This window comes from Mesoplodon bidens, assembly GCF_964165515.1.
Source record: "Mesoplodon bidens genome assembly, chromosome: 18".
NCBI classification, from domain to species: domain Eukaryota; kingdom Metazoa; phylum Chordata; class Mammalia; order Artiodactyla; family Ziphiidae; genus Mesoplodon; species Mesoplodon bidens.
In genome coordinates this window covers 5,000,656-5,017,426 of record NC_138175.1, presented here as the reverse complement: position 1 = coordinate 5,017,426, position 16,771 = coordinate 5,000,656, and the positions used below count along the sequence as shown (strand labels likewise).

General features: G+C 50.2%; 1 protein-coding gene across 1 annotated transcript in view; it reads right to left on the bottom strand.

Annotated features, from left to right (window-relative positions):
• COTL1 (coactosin like F-actin binding protein 1) overlaps positions 1 to 16,771 on the bottom strand; it is a 44,964-nt gene that overhangs the window by 15,251 nt on the left and 12,942 nt on the right. Inside the window, exon 3 of the mRNA XM_081216447.1 lies at positions 1,788 to 1,945. Coding sequence (XP_081072573.1) covers positions 1,788 to 1,945 — 158 coding nt within the window. The remainder of the gene's footprint in view (positions 1 to 1,787; positions 1,946 to 16,771) is intronic.

Here is a 16,771-nt window from a genome sequence, read left to right as displayed (position 1 = left end):
ACACCAGGGGGATTTTCAGTACTCCACAGTGCGCTTGTGAAATGGGACGCTCAGCCACCAGAAAAACCTTCATTACAAAGACTCTGAGGCCACATAATTTATGTAATTATGTTATGTTAGAAAAAAAAAAAGAAGAAGAAGCTGATTAGGGCGTGATTCACAGGCTGTGACCGCAGCAATGCGAAGAGGTAGGTGAGCTCCCCTGCAGAACTCGTAGCGAAGATGGCAAAATAAACTGTAAAAATGGAATGATAGGAAAATGTTTTCCTATTATTATTTTTTGAATAAAAGTTTTCTTTGGGGATAGTTGGGGATTTACAGAAAAGTGGCAAGACACAATACCAAGAGTTCCCATGTACCCCACCGGTCATTTTGACAATTGTTAACTTCTTATGTTACCGTGCTACATCTGTCACAGCTAAGAAGCCAACACTGGAACGTGACTACTAAACTAAACCCCAGACTTCACTCCGATTTCACCAGTTTTTCTGTTGCAGGATCCAATCCAGGACACCACACTGCACACAGCTGATTTCTGTGTGTGTGTATTTTGGTTTTGGTTTTTTTACAATGCAGTGGCTTCCTTTTGTATATTCACAGATATGTGCAACCATCACCACAGATTTTAGAATTTTTTTTTTTCTTTTGCGGTACACGGGCCTCTCACTGTTGTGGCCTCTCCCGTTGCGGAGCACAGGCTCCGGGTGCGCAGGCTCAGCGGCCATGGCTCATGGGCCCAGCCGCTCCACGGCATGTGGGATCTTCCCGGACTGGGGCACGAACCCGTGTCACCTGCATCGGCAGGCGGATTCTCAACCACTGCACCACCAGGGAAGCCCATGATTTTAGAATATTTTAGAATATTTTCATCACGTCAAAAAGAAGCCCCATACCCGTGGTGGGTGGTAGCTATACCACCTCCCCATCACGGGTTTTAGGAAATTGTTTTGCAAAATGGAGAACCCTTTGGTAAGGAGAAAACTATCTCCCCTTCACCTCCCTCCCCCAGTTTATCTTTCTGGAATTTGGATTTTATTTTTCTCAGCATGACCCAGTGTCCTAGCCCCAGATGAATCACTTACTGTCAATTTTTGTTATGTCCAGAATGGAAAAAAACCTTTAAAATGGGGAGCTCTACAGGTAGAACTGTTTAGAAGCTCAGAGACAAAACCAAGGGTACAGCCACCTTTTCCTCCTCCCCTCCGTCTAATAGGGACACAGGAGTAAGTCAGTCATGACCAACGCCCAGCTGCCCAGACTAGGAATCTCTGCCACTGTTGATATAGCCTTTGTCATTCTATGGCCATCAAAGTCATCATAAAACCCCTGCTGGTGCCCATAAGGTTGACATTTATTCATTCACCAAGTGCTATTGAGCACCTACTGTGTACTAGACACCATTCAGAGAGCACTCGTGAATTCTCCCATTGGGTCCTCATGGCCACAGTTGGAAGTCATCCATCACCCAATCAGGAAGTGGTGCCATTTTGGTCATCCCTCCAACCCCTTCTCCGTGAGCCACCCGCCCCCCCCAGAGGTAGACACCAGCCACCACTTTTCTAGTATTTGATGGTCAGGATCACAAATGCGTCTACCACCCCAGAAAGCAATTTGGGGTACATCTCACCAGTGGTGCTAGTGGTCCAGAAATGTAGCATGACACGTTCCAAGTCACAGACCAAGTAGCCAAGCCCAGCCCCTTGTGTCCCTGCTGGATGGTGACCCTTTGTGGGGTGTGACCGGCACCCTTCCCCCCCGAGACCCTAAAAGAACACAAGGACAGTTACCTGCACCACCTCCTTCACCAGGGTCTTGTCCGTGCCGGTCTTGGCGCGCTGCAGCCCGCTGACATTCTCGCCGATCCACGTGATGAGGGCGAACTTGGACCTCTTGCTCATCGCGTCCCCGGTGGTGAAGCGCACGAAGGCAAACAATCGGACGTCATCTGCACCAACGGCAAAGGGAGGGCACGGTGCTCGGTTAAAACACCCCAAATCCACATCCCCAGCAGGGGCTCTGAGCCACGAGGGTGCCCAGAGCCACATGGCAGGAGCCAACATTCCCTCGCTCAATCTCGACAACAGTGCCACAGGCTGGGATGCCCATTTCACAGATGGGAAGTGGAGGCACAGAAGGGTCATGTGACACTCCCGAGGCTGCACAGGCAGATGGAGGCCAGGCCTCTCTGGCTGCCATGCCTGCGACCCTCCCCTCCCCCAGACAGTCAAGGCTCAAATTCTGAATCTGATTTAGGGAACAGAAGTTCGTCGACTCTTTTTAATCCCAAATCTTTGAGGCCCTATTTGGAACAGCAAAGCCACACGGTGGAGAGATGGGAACTGGGCTGGGGTGGGGAGGAGAGGAGGAAACAAAGACGGTGGCCCTTGTTCTGGTCTGGGATATAGCTCTGGGCCCACTGGGCATGGCTAGCTTATGGCCAGACAATTAGGCCAATAAAGAATTCTGGGGCTTCCCTGGTGGCCCAGTAGTTAAGGATCTGCCTGCCAATGCAGGGAACACAGATTCGATCCCTAGTCCGGGAAGATCCCACATGCTGTGGAGCAACTAAGCCCGTGCGCCACACTACTGAGCCTGCACTCTAGAGTCCACAAGTCACAACTACTGAGCCCGCATGCCACAACTACTGAAGCTGGCGCGCTTAGAGCTCGTGCTCCAAAATGAAGAGTAGCTCCCGCTCGCCGCAATTAGAGAAAACCCGCGGGTAGCAACGAAGACCCAGTGCAGCCAAAAATAAATAAATAAAAATAAATTAATTAATTTAAAAAAGAAGAATTCTGAGTATTTTTCCACTGGGTATGTTATGCTTGTTATATGGTATATGTTTGTTTTTATTAAAATGACTCTGGGGGCTATTCTGGCCGATGGATCTACTTTTAAGTCTGTGTCATTGCCACACCAGTAATCTCATCATCACTTCAGAATCTCTTTCATAGTACATTGTGCTAAGTTCCCCCATCCTCCACTGCTCTGCATCCCCAAAATATCAGCCGGTATTCTTGAGTTCTTAAAGTGACACGTGTGTGTGTGTGTGTGTGTGTGTGTGTGTGTCCACCTTGGTACTCTAGTCATTAGAGGCTGGGTCATTCTTCGTGCTGAGGAGCATCCTGGCCTTCGCGTGCGCGCGCGCGCGTGCACGCACACACACACACACACACAAACACCCTGCCCCCCCCCCGCCCACTAGGACAATCAACAACGCCTCCAGCCGTTGCTCAATTGTCCCCAGGGGGGCAGAACCGCCCGCAGGTAAGAACAAATTCTAGACATACTTTGTGTCCCCATTTAATCAGGACCCCTTTGTGTTTTCCACCAAAATCCTGCACGTTTTCTTGAGGGCATCACATATCCTTACTCAGATTAATGCCTAAATAAATCACATGTCAATTGCAGTTATCGGAGAAATCTCTTTCCACCCTCCCCCAACTCCCCCCCCCCATGATGGCTGGTACGCGGGATGCTGCTGGTTTGGGGTCATGCATCTTGTACCTGCCGCTTCATTCAGCTCATACTCTCAAATGGCTTTTCGTCGCTGGCTTTAGGATTTCTCAGCGACCCAATGACCCAGCGAGCTGTGTTTCCTAAGCATTGTCTGAATCACCTGGGATCTCGCTAAAATGCAGATTCTGATTCGCAGGTTGGGGATAGGGCCCCAGGGTCTGCATTCCTAACCAGCTCCCAGGTGACACTGATGCTGCTGCTCAAAGGTTCACACTTTGAGGTTTTATGGCTTTTTTTTTTTTAATCAAGGTGTCTTTCTTCCTAGAATCATTCCGAGTGTCTCCATGCCGAATCCCACACAAAGTAAAGGTTCTCACCAAGATCCAAGGCCACCAGCCCTCTCATGTGAAATTGAGACACAGTCTAAACTGGCTGGTTAGTACCTCAAAGCATGAGCTCATCCTGACAACAAGCTACGCTGTCTAAGGGGGAACCACCTGACCAGGGGAGCTGAGACACAGCCCTGGCAGGCCACGGACTCCTGATCCAAACTCCACATGTGGGCATTTCTTAAAGGAAACAGATCATAATTGTCATTCACACTGGCAAAGCACCTTTCAGTTTACGGGTCAGTATTCATTGGGTCTTTATAAGGATGCTGGGAGGTGGGCTGCAGGGTCGGGGGGGGACACCACTGTCACCCTCATCAACATCCAAACAACCGTTTGGTAGATGAGGCTGGGAGGTTGTGTGATGTGCCCAAGGTAACATGCCAAGGACAAAGCCAGCCTGAAGCCAAGGGCTAGGACATCTCGGGTGTGTCTGCCCAGCCTCCCTGCTTTAGGGGACCCACCCCACCCAGCCATGGGAGCCTGGTGGGTGCCCATCCTGGGACCTGACCACGGGGTCCAGGCAGTGAGGACAGGCCAGTGTAAGGGACACTTCACAGGCCACACTGACATGGCTTGGTGACCAACTGGCCATGGGAAGTGAGGAAGGAAAAGTCCAAGGACAGGAGACCATGTGAGCTCCATCTCTTAGTCCTGGAGGAATCTGACTTAATCCCCAAACATCGGAGCCTCGCTGCCTCACCTGTAAAATGGGGTGATTTTTTTGGTCCTCCCCATTTTTTTTCTTTATTGAGGTAAAAGTCACACCACAAAAATTCACCATTTTAAGTATTTTAAAGCATAGAAGTCAGCGGCATTTAGTTCATCCAAAATGTTGTGCAACCATTACCACTATCTAATTCCAGAACATCTGCATCATCCCAGAAAGAACCCCCTACCCACCAGCCGTCACTCCTCACCCCCCCTTCCCCCAGCCCTAAGCAACCACTAATCTGTCTTCTGTCTCTGGATTTGCCTGTTCTGGACATTTCTCACAGATGAAACCCTACACTATGTGGTCTTTTGTGTCTGGCTTCTTTCACTCAGCATGTTGGCAAGATTCGTCTGCGTGGTAGCATGATCTTCATTCCTTTTATGGCTGAATAATATTCCATTGTATGGATGGACCGCATTGTGTTCTGTTCATCCATGCATCCACTGATGGACACTCGGGATGTTTCCAAATCGGGGTAATTTTATACCTCCCTCCTTCCTTGGCCATGAGGATTAAATAGGATGCTGGCCCGACATGGTAGAACCTTCTCCCCGGAGCCTGAGCTACCAGGCAGAGCTGCGGGTGAGAAGTGAGCACAGGAAATGAGGCTGTCCGGGCTGAGGAACTGAAATTCACGCAGCCACGCACGGCTGGTGCAGGACTTTGGTTCCCGAGCATTTCCGAGCATCGAGGCCGCTTTTGGGAAGCCAGCACACTGTTCCTAGTTATTGGAGGAACAGGAGAACCAGCTCCAAAGTGTTTAATTAAATTGCAGCCTTGACTTGAGGGGGAGGCGGGCCACACCTCAGATGCCTCGCGCCTTGTTATGGCTAAGACAACACCAGCAAAAGAACTCGCAGTCTGTTTCCATGGCAACCACTCTATTTCCCTTTTCCTCATTGGTCAGCCTGGATGTTTGGGATCCCATGACCACACTTGGATCCCAACAGCCCCATCACTGGCCAAACTCAGTGGGAAAGTTACAAACCATGTGTCCCAAGTACCAGCCCAGAACCTGGCACAAGACAGATATCCGATAAGTCAGTCTCACACCCACCTCCAAAGACACAGGGAACCTGGCTTTTAAGAACTTCCAGAACTGCAGGCCAATGTCATTTAAATTATCAAGGCTGGAGAGACTGCTTTCCTGGGGGCCTGTTTGGTGCTTATCTGACAATGGCCTGGCCAACAAGATTGCTGACGTTTTTGAAAATCCCAGAGTCACGTTTTGCTTACAAATGTCTGCCACTCGGGATTTGGCATGACATCGAAAAGTCAGCTGAAAGTCTGAGCTGAAAAGCCTGTTGGTCTGAGTGACATTTTCACAGCTGCCCACACAGACCTCTGTCCCCCACGCATCCTGAAGGAGGTCCTAAGCCCATTTGACCTCCAACTAGTCAATGCAGGAGGAAGTTCTCATTTAGTCGCTAACTTCCTTCCTCTGAACAAACCGGGCAGACCAAACACGGATGTGCACACGAGTGCATCACCTGGAAGGCAGAGCTTGACCCCATCACATATGCGTATATGAGTGTGTGTGTGTGCCTGTGTGCATGTTCGTGTGTGTGTGTGTGAATGCATGTGTGGGCACATACACACTAGGATGGCAAAATTGGCCCGAAGAAGGTTGGTACTTGGGGTCACTGTCACCCCTGGGGTGGTACTTGGTCCCCAATGGGCCAATGGCACATCTTTCCAGTCTGAGGTTGAAAAGTTGAGGTGCAGCCCTGGACGACCCTGGTGGGGGGCACCCGGGCCCAGGACTCATACCAGGGGACACACACTCTGAGCTCCCTCTGTGAGAGGTCCCAGCACAGCTGTCTACACCTGCTGCTCCCTTGACCGTTCAGCCTCAGCATTCTGGTCTACAGTATCCAGGTTGAGTCCAAGTTCTGGAATCCATTAGAAACTCATCCCCTCTTCATACCAGCTCTGTGATGAGACCAGATTCCTGAATGCCTCTAAGCCTCAGTTTCCTCATCTGCAAAATGGGTCAAATACTTACCTCACAAGTTGGTTGTGAAGATTAAATGAAAAAGAAAGAGATGTGAAAGGCTCGCCTGATGGGGATGGTGACTATTTTTCTATCCCTATCTGTCTGGTGAAACTGCCTTCCAAGGTCCACAGTGGCCTCCTAACTGCCAAACCCAACGGGACAGCCTCGAGGACTTCCCTGGCGCTCCAGTGGTTAAGACTCCATGCTCCAAATGCAGGAGGCCCAGATTCGATCCCTGGTCAGGGAACCAAGATCCCACAAGCTGCATGGTGCGGTCAAAAAAAAAAAAAAAAAAAATCCCTCCAACAGGACAGCCTCCTTGCCTTCCAGCCTCTCTGCTGGCTTTCTGTATCTGCCAAACTTACGCTCACTCTGCTCGGTTTCAAAGTAGGGCCCTCCTAGGCACACACAGTCATGGGGCCGCTTGTCCCATGAGTATTTCTTGAGGACCTACTGTGTGTCAAGCACAGTGCCAAGCACTAGGGGGCACAGATAATACCAACAAGGGTCCTGAAGATGACAGAGGCTGTTTACTAAGCACTTACTACGTGCTAGGCGCCGTCCTAAGCACTTACATGTAGCTGCACGTTTTTCCATCCCAACCGCTCTGTCCGGTCAGCACTGCTCACGATCCCATTTTACAGATGGAGAAACTGAGGCTCAGAGAGGTGAAGTGATAAGAAGCCAGACATTCCTTTTCTCTGATTACATCTAGAGCAGCAGTTCTCAAAGTGTGGTGCTCAGACCAGCAGCAACAGCATCGCCCAGGAACTCATTAGACTGTGAATTCAGAAACTCTGGGAATAGGGTTTGGGAAGTGAGTTTGAACGAGCCCCTGGGGGATTCTGGTGTCTCCAAAGCCCGAGAACCACTGACCTAGAGGAAGCGGTGAGAAGAGAAGATGGAGTTTTCAGCTCAGAGGACCCACTCTCCCGTGGCCAGGAAAGGGAGTGAGACAAAACATCTCAAGGGCAGAAAAGCTGAAGTGCCCAGAGTTCAGCCTCACCCACTTCCTCCCCACCAGCACCTTTTATTTTAAGGAATTGATCGTGTAAAGGAGCTTCCCGTATGGTGTGTCTTCTCAACACTAGAATTTACAGAATTTGAGGCATCTAGGCCTGGTTCCCTGAGCACCTCCCCATCAAAGACCAGCGGGACTGTCCCCACAGAGTCTCCCCCTTCCCCCGAATCCCACAGCCCAAGACAGAAGAGCAGTATTTAGAGAAAGAGCTGCTGAGCTACAGAACTGCTAATAGGGAGTTTTTCTGTGACCTCTATATGTCTGCTGACATAAGCCATCATTAACAACGATTTCCAAATGCATCACAAAACCACACAGAGCCCCATCTCAGGGGAGCCATCAACCGATGACAAAGCAAGGTTGGGAGCCCCGACCCCAAGGACCATCAACACCACCACTCGCTGCCTTCTGACCTTCGCTGAGGTGGCCCCAATTCGGGACTGTGGACACCCTCCCCTCCCTCGCTCAGTGAGAGTCTTATTCATGAAGAGATGGTCCTCATAGGGCATTCATAAAACTCCACTCTCCAAAGAACTTGACCCTTTGGTTGGTCTGTGAAGTCTCATCACGGGCCAAGGATGGGTTATCAGTGTGAAACAGCTCCTGAACCAGTCAATCCCACAGTCCTAAGGACCCCTCAGGACCTAGAGATCCCAGGCAGGGCCCACTTGGTTCAAAGTCCTGTTCCTCTTTTCAAGGCTCCTTGCCTTCACTGACTACGTAAGGTAATTTGCAGCATAAAGTCATGGCCTGAAATGTTCTTGGAATACTGCCTGGCAGAACTGTGCTCAGAAACGCCAGCAGTGGACTTCCCTGGTGGCGCAGTGGTTAAGAATCCACCTGCCAATTCAGGAGACACAGGTACGAGCCCTGGTCTGGGAAGATCCCATATGCCGCGAAGCAACTAAGCCCGTGCACCACAACTACTGAGCCCGCGAGCCACAACTACCGGGCCTGAGCTCTGGAGCCCGTGAGCCACAACTACTGAGCCCACGTGCCTAGAGCCTGTGTTCTGCAACAAGAGAAGCCACCACAATGAGAAGCCCACGCACCACAACGAAGAGTAGCTCCCGCTCGCCGCAACTAGAGAAAGCCCATGTGCAGCAATGAAGACCCAACGCAGCCAAAAAGAAAAAAAAAGAAACGCCGGCAGTGGTCACTAGGCATTCTCTCCTTTGCAGCCTCTTCCTCCCCCGGCCCTCCTCTATCCCCCTCTCAACCCTGCATTTTCCTCTCTCTCTCCTATCAACTGCCTTTACCACCCCCTCCCCTTCTCCCATCTCTTCCCTCCTCCAGCTCCAGTCTAGGGCTAGAAAGGAGGGAGGGACTTAGGAAAAGAGAGTAGAGGTAAGGCAGGAGGCGGAGGGATATGAAGGAAATAGGATGACACAAAGAGGGAGAGATGACCACAGAGGACATGGGAAGAGGGGTGAAGAAAAGAGGGGGGTCAGATTGATCTGGAATCACCAAGGCCACCAGGATGAGCTGCTCTAATAAATTTCCCAAAAACTATGAACGGCACATAATCCCCACCAAGCTCTTAATGACTCCCTGCCCTCTCCCACCCCTCCCACCCACACCTGAAATCTCCTGAGGCTCAGAATCACTGAGGGACAGATCCTGACTGGTCACACCCAGTATGCTCACCACGGTGACCCTGACACAAGATCCACATTGATCCAGGGGCCTCACCTTCTCCCAAAAAAGACCCTTGCCTTCCCCTCTGCCTTTTCCCAAAGCTGGCACTGGCTGGAGGACAAAACCCAGAGGAGACAGAGGATCTGCCACGAGTCAAGCAGTGTGAGGTTTCCTCACACTTTTGCAAATGCTCTGAACAATATTTTTCATTACACACAAAACACATACTAGGTGTAGAATAATTAGGAACACAAACAAGCGAGGAAAAAAAAAAAAGAAGCCTCACCACCTAAATAACCCTAGTAAACTCCCTAAGTGGCACCTAAGTACACTTTTGGGTGCATGTCCTTTGATCTCTTCAGCTGCTTTCATATCTGTACAATTTTTGTCATATCCCCAGCACAAACCACAGTGCCAGCCACATAGGAGGCACCCAATAAATATCTACTGGTCAACAGAAAGAAAAAACGAGAGAGAGAGAAGTGATCATTTCATACTTTCCGTTCAACACTGAACTTCAGAGCAAGACAAAAGAAAGGGGGAAGGAGATAGCAGGAAATTGCCCCAGAGCTGGGCTGAAGCTGCCCTTACCTTATATAGACTCCCTAAGAAGTTATGCAAACAAGGTTCAGGGAGGGAAAAAACAGCCCACACGCCAAAAAGCTGAGCTGTCAGCTTCCACCAAGCAAGCTCCCTAGAGCGGGCATGAAAGGAAACAGGAAAGAATCCAAACATCCTGCCGCCTGGGGCATAGGGGCAGCTGGACAGTAGCCACAGCTGCATCATTTCCAGCAAGCTGCTGATGTGGGAGCCCAGGCAGTGACAGACAAAGACCTGGAAGTGCTCAATGTCCTCTCTCTCTGGGACACGGAGGACAAGGGCTCCATGGATGTGTATACGGTCCTTGCCTGTGAGATCACACTGTCTATGCACATTGATTCTTTGTCCCACCCCTTCCTCAAAGCAGTAGACGTCTCAAATGATTCCTTCCTCATTGCTTTTTCGTGAAATGAAGGACCCAGCTTTCCTAGTTTGACAGAGAACGCAAGAAAATGGAGTACAGAATAGCCAGAGGAAAAGAAAGATGATTACTTTGGTAGAACCCTCAGGGAATGGGCTGATCTGGAGACCCAAATTATCAGGATAGCTAAAGGTTTTCCCTCAGTGACAAAGCACCATAACTTTTTTTTTAATGATTACTTTTACTTCCTTAAATGGAAGTCAGTGTGTTACATCTGACTTCACCTTCTGACTTAGAGAACAGTAACCAGTTCCTGGAGGCTCTGAGTACATAATTGCAGCATTGTCAATGAGACACTCCTAAGACACTGAAGGATTCGGTGTCTGATTGCCTGAGCACTACACGCCCCGGTGTGCACGGCTCTGCATTCTCGTATCCACTTTTTATAGTTTTGCTGTTTCTTCCATTGCTGTTAGTTAGTCATTTGACAAACACTTGTTGACAATTTTTGGTTCAAAGACTTTGCTGAATAAGACACAATATGAACCCTCAAAAACTACACAATCTAGAGGGGCAAATAAGAAAAACTAAGTGTGTGGACACAATGAAGTGAGCCCCATAGCCACGAGGCATCACAGGGCGTATGGGAACATCAAAGAAAGAAAGAAATTAACTCTTCCTGTGGGGTGGTGATCAGGGCAGCCTTCACAGAGGAGGTGATGTTTGAACTGGGTCTTGAAGGATGACCTAGAGTTCATCGAGCTAACAGGGTAATGAGGAAGAAGGGGGCCCATGCTAACAACCTGAGGGATAGATTCTGACAGAACTCCACAGACAAAAGCACCAGCCTCTGCGGGCAAGTTCAAAATGCCTTCCTCTACCAGTCCCTCTCTCCATCTCTGACTTGCCACAGGCTAGAGGGGCATATAATTAGCTTATTATTACTGCATGTAAAACAAGAGTTTAAAGGCTCAGGATGACATCCCTGAGGGCTCCTGCAGTCTGCTCATCCCTACACCAGGAGGACAGGAATCCTGTTCCCTGTGACATCTCCAGTGCCCACAATGGTGCCTGCCACACTGTCCATGCTCAATAAACATTTCTTGAGTAAATGAGGAGCCTCTGCCCATCTTCTTCAGCAGCTCAGAAGCATGTTGGCCCCCAATCCTCAGCTGTGTCACTTCACTGGGAGATGCTATCTTCTAAGAATAAAACCAATCCCCTCCCTGGATTTTAAAGGTGTAGATTCTAATGAAGAGACCAGCAGAAATAATCAGATGTGGACAGACAGGTAGCAATTACCTGGTCTGGACAAATGTGCCTCGTAAATAAAAGCACATGGGGAGGGCAGCCCAAGAACATGGTGATGGTAGGATGAGCAATGCCTGCATAACGTGGGGGTTCTTCTCTCCCGTCCCTGCTCACATCACCAAGCACGGGGCCCCAGAGGTGCAAAGCAAACGCCAACCCTCAGCAGCTCAGAGATCCAGGAAACCCAGGTTCAAGTCCCCACTCTGCCTCTCTCTGCTGTGTGATCAGGGCTCACTGGCATCCCCTCTCTGGTCCACAATGTTCTGAGCTAGGTGGGGGTGGGGGGGTTCTCTGTCCCTGCCTCAGGGCCCCCGAGTGGTGGGGACAGACACACAAGTGGTTTTCATCCCCGTAGCTGTTGACACTCGCAGCCCTGGAGTCTGCGCACACATTTACAGCTGTGTCAACTCACTCTTTTATTGATTCTCCTAGTTACTAACGCACATGAACATCCAAGACAGACCTTCCGCTTTCCTTTAAGTACCCATGTCCGATGCAACAGTTGCAGGCAACGGAACACCTTCTGGGCACCAGTTTGGTGCCAGGCGCTGAACTGGAAGATGAAAACCCAGCCGTGGGTCCAGTGCTGTGTCTGGCTGTCAATCCTCATCAGAATTGTGGAAGGGCTCACAACTGAACCTGGCACAGAGGCAGCGACACTAAAAACGCCAGACAGTGGTGATGATAAGGACGTGGATAACTGTTTCAGAGCACACGGAGGGAGCGGGAAATGAGAGCCGGGAGACCATCAAGTTCACGTGGGAGCACGAGGGGCGGGGATGAGCGCGTCTGGGGCGCGTGGGTTTGGAAAGGGGCCGTGGGGAAAAGCAGGTCTGACATGGAGGGAAAAGTGGCAGGCAGAACCACAAGTGTGGACGTGGGAAGGAACGACAGGAAGGCCCAAGGCGAAATTCTGCAAGGTCGTAGGACAAGAGACATGGGAATAAAATGCATGCCGTTCAGGCGAAATCAGGCCTCTGACCCCACCTCCATGCACACGCAAGGCCACCACCCTGCTGGATTTCTGTCATCCCGCCCACCCCGATTCTTTTCTTTTTTCCAAAAAAAAATTATTTATTTATTTATTCTGCGCCGGGTCTTAGTTGCGGCACGTGGGATCTTTCATTGCGGCATGTGGACGTTTAGTTGCAGCCTGCATGCGGGTTCTAGTTCCCCGATCAGGGATGGAACACGGGCCCCCTGCATTGGGAGTGCAGAGTCTTACTCACTGGACCACCAGGGAAGTCCCACCCCCTTTCTTCTTTACGTTTTAAAAACTGAGATAGTTACATACTATAAAATTCACCCCTTTCATGTGTACAATTCATTGGTTTGGGGTTTTTTTGCAGCACGCGGGCCCCTCACTGCTGTGGCCTCTCCCGTTGCGGAGCACAGGCTCCGGACGCACAGGCTCAGCGGCCATGGCTCACGGGCCCAGCCGCTCCGCGGCACGTGGGATCTTCCCGGACCGGGGCACGAACCCGCGTTCCCGGCATTGGCAGGCGGACTCTCAACCACTGCGCCACCAGGGAAGCCCCATTCGTTGGTTTTTAGTACACCCACAAGGTTGTGCAACCATCACCACTGTCTACTTTAGAACGTTGTCATCACCTGAAAAGGCGACCCCATGCCCACGAATAGTCACTCCTCGTCCCCCGTCGCCACTCCTGGCAACTGCTAATCTGCTTTCCATCCCCATGGATTTGCTTCTGGAAACTTGAAATAAATGGAATCACACAACATGTGGCCTTTCAAGTCTGACTTCTCAGTACAATGTTTCGCTCAGCGTCATGTTTTCAAGGTTCACCCATGTGATAGCGCGAATTAGTACTTCATTTGTTCTTATGACTGAGTAATCTTCCATTGATGGATGGACCACATTTTGTCTATCCGTTCATCAGCTAATGGCCATTTGGGTGGTTTCCACTTCTGGGATTGTGAATAATCCTGCTGTGACATTCATGTACAAATTTTTGTGTGTTCTCATCTCTCTCCGGTAGATACTAAGGCATGAAATAGCCAGGCTTAACCTTTCAGGAACTGCTGAACTGTTTCCCAAGGCACTGCACCAGTTTCCCTTCCCACCAGCAGTGCATGAGGGTTCTGAGTCGCAACATCCTCTCAACGCCTTTTATTATAGTCTCCTTGTGCGTGTGAGGTGATACCTCACTGTGGGTTGATTTGCATTTCCCTAATGACAATGATGCTGAGCATCTTTTCATGTATTTACTGGCCATGTGTATGTCTCCTTTGGAGAAATGTCGATTCAAATCCCTTGCCTAGGGCTTCCCCGGTGGCAGAGTGGTTAAGAATCCACCTGCCAATGCAGGGGACGGACATGGGTTCAAGCCCTGGTCCGGAAAGATCCCGCATTCCGCGGAGCAACTAAGCCCGTGTGCCACAACTACTGGGACTGCGGTCTAGAGCCCGTGAGCCACAACTACTGAAGCCCACGTGCCACAACTACTGGGACTGCGGTCTAGAGCCCGTGAGCCACAAGTACTGAGCCCACATGTCTATAGCCTGTGCTCTGCAACAAGAGAAGCCACCGCAATGAGAAGCTCGTGCACCACACGAAGAGCAGCCCCCGCTCGCCACAACTAGAGAAAGCCCGCGCGCAGCAACAAAGACCCAAGGCAGCCTAAAATAAATAAAATTTTTTTAAATCCCTTGCTCTCTCTTTTTTTTTTTTTTTTTTTGCAGTACGTGGGCCTCTCACCGCTGTGGCCTCTCCCATTGCAGACCACAGGCTCCAGACGCACAGGCCCAGCGGCCATGGTTCACGGGACCCCCCAGACCGGAGCACGAACCTGCACCCCCCGCATCGGCAGGCGGACTCCCAACCACTGCACCACCAGGGAAGCCCTCCCTTGCCCATTTTTACTTGGGTTATTGGTCTTGGTATTGTTGAGTTGTAAGAGTTCTTTACACATTCTGGAAGCTAGACCATTATCGGATGTTTGGTTAGAGGGCCTCCCCTTTTGCTGGGCTCATTCCTCACCCAGATACCTGCATGCCTGGCTCCTTTTCATTCAGGTCTTGCCTTAGCGTCACCTCCTCTTTAGGCCTCCCCTGACCACCCTGGCTAACAGTGGTCTCCCCACAATCTACCTCTGGCCCATTGCTTCGTTTCATTTTCTTAGCACTCATCTCATTCTGAAAAGATCAGATTTGCTAGCTCGTCTATTAGCTATCCCTGCATTCCCATTGAATGTAAGCTCTGTGAACTGGATCCCCCAACTTCCCCAGTACCAAGAGTGCCTGGCACATAGTAGGTCCGCAATGTACATTTGTTGGATAATGAGTAGTTACAAAGCACCAAAGAAGAGGGTAAGTTACTTTCCCCAAATCGATACACGGCAGTAGGTTTTGGCAAATCAAGAACAGAGCAAGTGGGATTTCCCTGGTGGCGCAGTGGTTAAGAATCTGCCTGCCAATGCACGGGACGCGGGTTCGAGCCCTGATCCAGAAAGATCCCACATGCCGCGGAGCAACTAAGCCCGTGAGCCACAACTACTAAGCCTGTGCTCTAGAGCCCGTAAGCCACAACTACGGAGCCCTCATGTCACAACTACTGAAGCCTGCGCGCCTAGAGCCCGTGCTCCTCAACAAGGGGAGCCACTGCAATGAGCCCATGCACTGCAACGAAGAGTAGCCCCCGCTCGCCGCAACTAGAGAAAGCCCCCACGCAGCAACGAAGACCCAACACAGCCAAAAAAAAAAAAAAAAAAAAAAGAACAGAGCAAGTCATGTAAATCAACTATACTTCAATAAAACTAAAACCAAACCAAAACCAACACAAACACAAAAAAACAGAGCAAATGGTATCCCAGCTCAGGGCTGCAAGAGCTCACCTGGAGTGAACACAGGCTCCCTCCTCGGTTGGGCAGGGAGCTCACACAGGCGTTGCACAGAGCCTGGCTCTTCTCACTCCTCCTCAGAAGCCCCAGCGTGTGACCCAGAGGGGCCTGCGGCCTGCCCAAGGCAGCAGCTTCCTTTATTTGCAAACCATGAACAGTGTATACTCCATTCTAGAGCCAAGGTAGAATTATAGCCAAAAAAGAGGAAGAACACTACTTCCGGGTCAGATCAGATGACCTCCAAGGGCCATCCTTTCGGTCAAAAGTAGCAGAGTGACAATTCTTCCCTGGGAAGAATGGAGGCGTTTGAATTACGAAGTGTTGTTCCCCAGAGACCATCACAGGTTTTTCACTTGAGTAAAGGTAGAAAAAGTACCTCTGAGCTGCATATTCTTAGAAATGTACCACCAGCCAGAGGCACAGGCCTCGGGTCTGCCCACTGGCACTCAAGAAAAAAGCTTGTGGAAAATTGTTAAGAGGATACCTCCTAAGAGTTCCTATTACAGGAGAAAAACAATTTTTTTTCTTTTCTTTTTATTGTATCTATATCAGACGGTGGATGTTAACCTATTATGGTCATCATTGCATGATATATGTAAAGCAAACCATCATGCTGTACCCCTTAAACTTACACAGTGGTGCATGCCAATTATTTCTCAATAAAACTGGGGGAGGGGAAGAGGAAAAAAAAGAAAAGAGCTCGCCCGTGGTCTTCCCTCCTTGTTTCAAAAGAATTTCAGCTGCAAGTGCTGCAGGGTGTCAGGAATGGTGGCCAGGAGCACAGGCACTGGGTAAGGAACACAGCTCCACCTCTGTGCAACCCCGGGCCAGTGACGTTATGGCTCTGAGCCTCAGTTTTCCTGTCTATGAAATGGGAAGGACAACAGGGCCTACAACATGGGGTCACGGTGTCGATGAAATGAAATCACGATTAGATGACTCTGGCTGGCAAAACAGTGGCCCCTAAAGATGTCCACATCCTAATCTCCAGAACCTGTGACTCTGTGACTTGACACGGCAAAGGGGACTTGGTGGGTGTGATTAAATTAAGGACCTCAGCATGGGGAGATTATCCCGGATGATCCGAGTGGGCCCAAAGTCATCACAAGGGTCCTCAAATAGGGAAGAGAGGGAGGCAGAAGAATCAGAGAGATGGCATCATGAGAAGGACTCAACCAGCCATTGCCGGCCTTGAAGGTGGAGGAAGGGGCCACGAGCCAAGGGATGCAGGCGTCTCTAGAAGCTGGAAAAGGCCAGGAAATCAATTCTCCTTTCAAGCCTCCAGAAGGTACACAGCGGCCCACACTTGATGTTAGCGCAGTGAGGTTGATTTTGGACTTCTGCCCTCCAGAACTCAAGATGAGAAAATTACATTGGTTTAAACCACTAAGTTTGTGGTCATCTGCTACGGCAGCCACAGG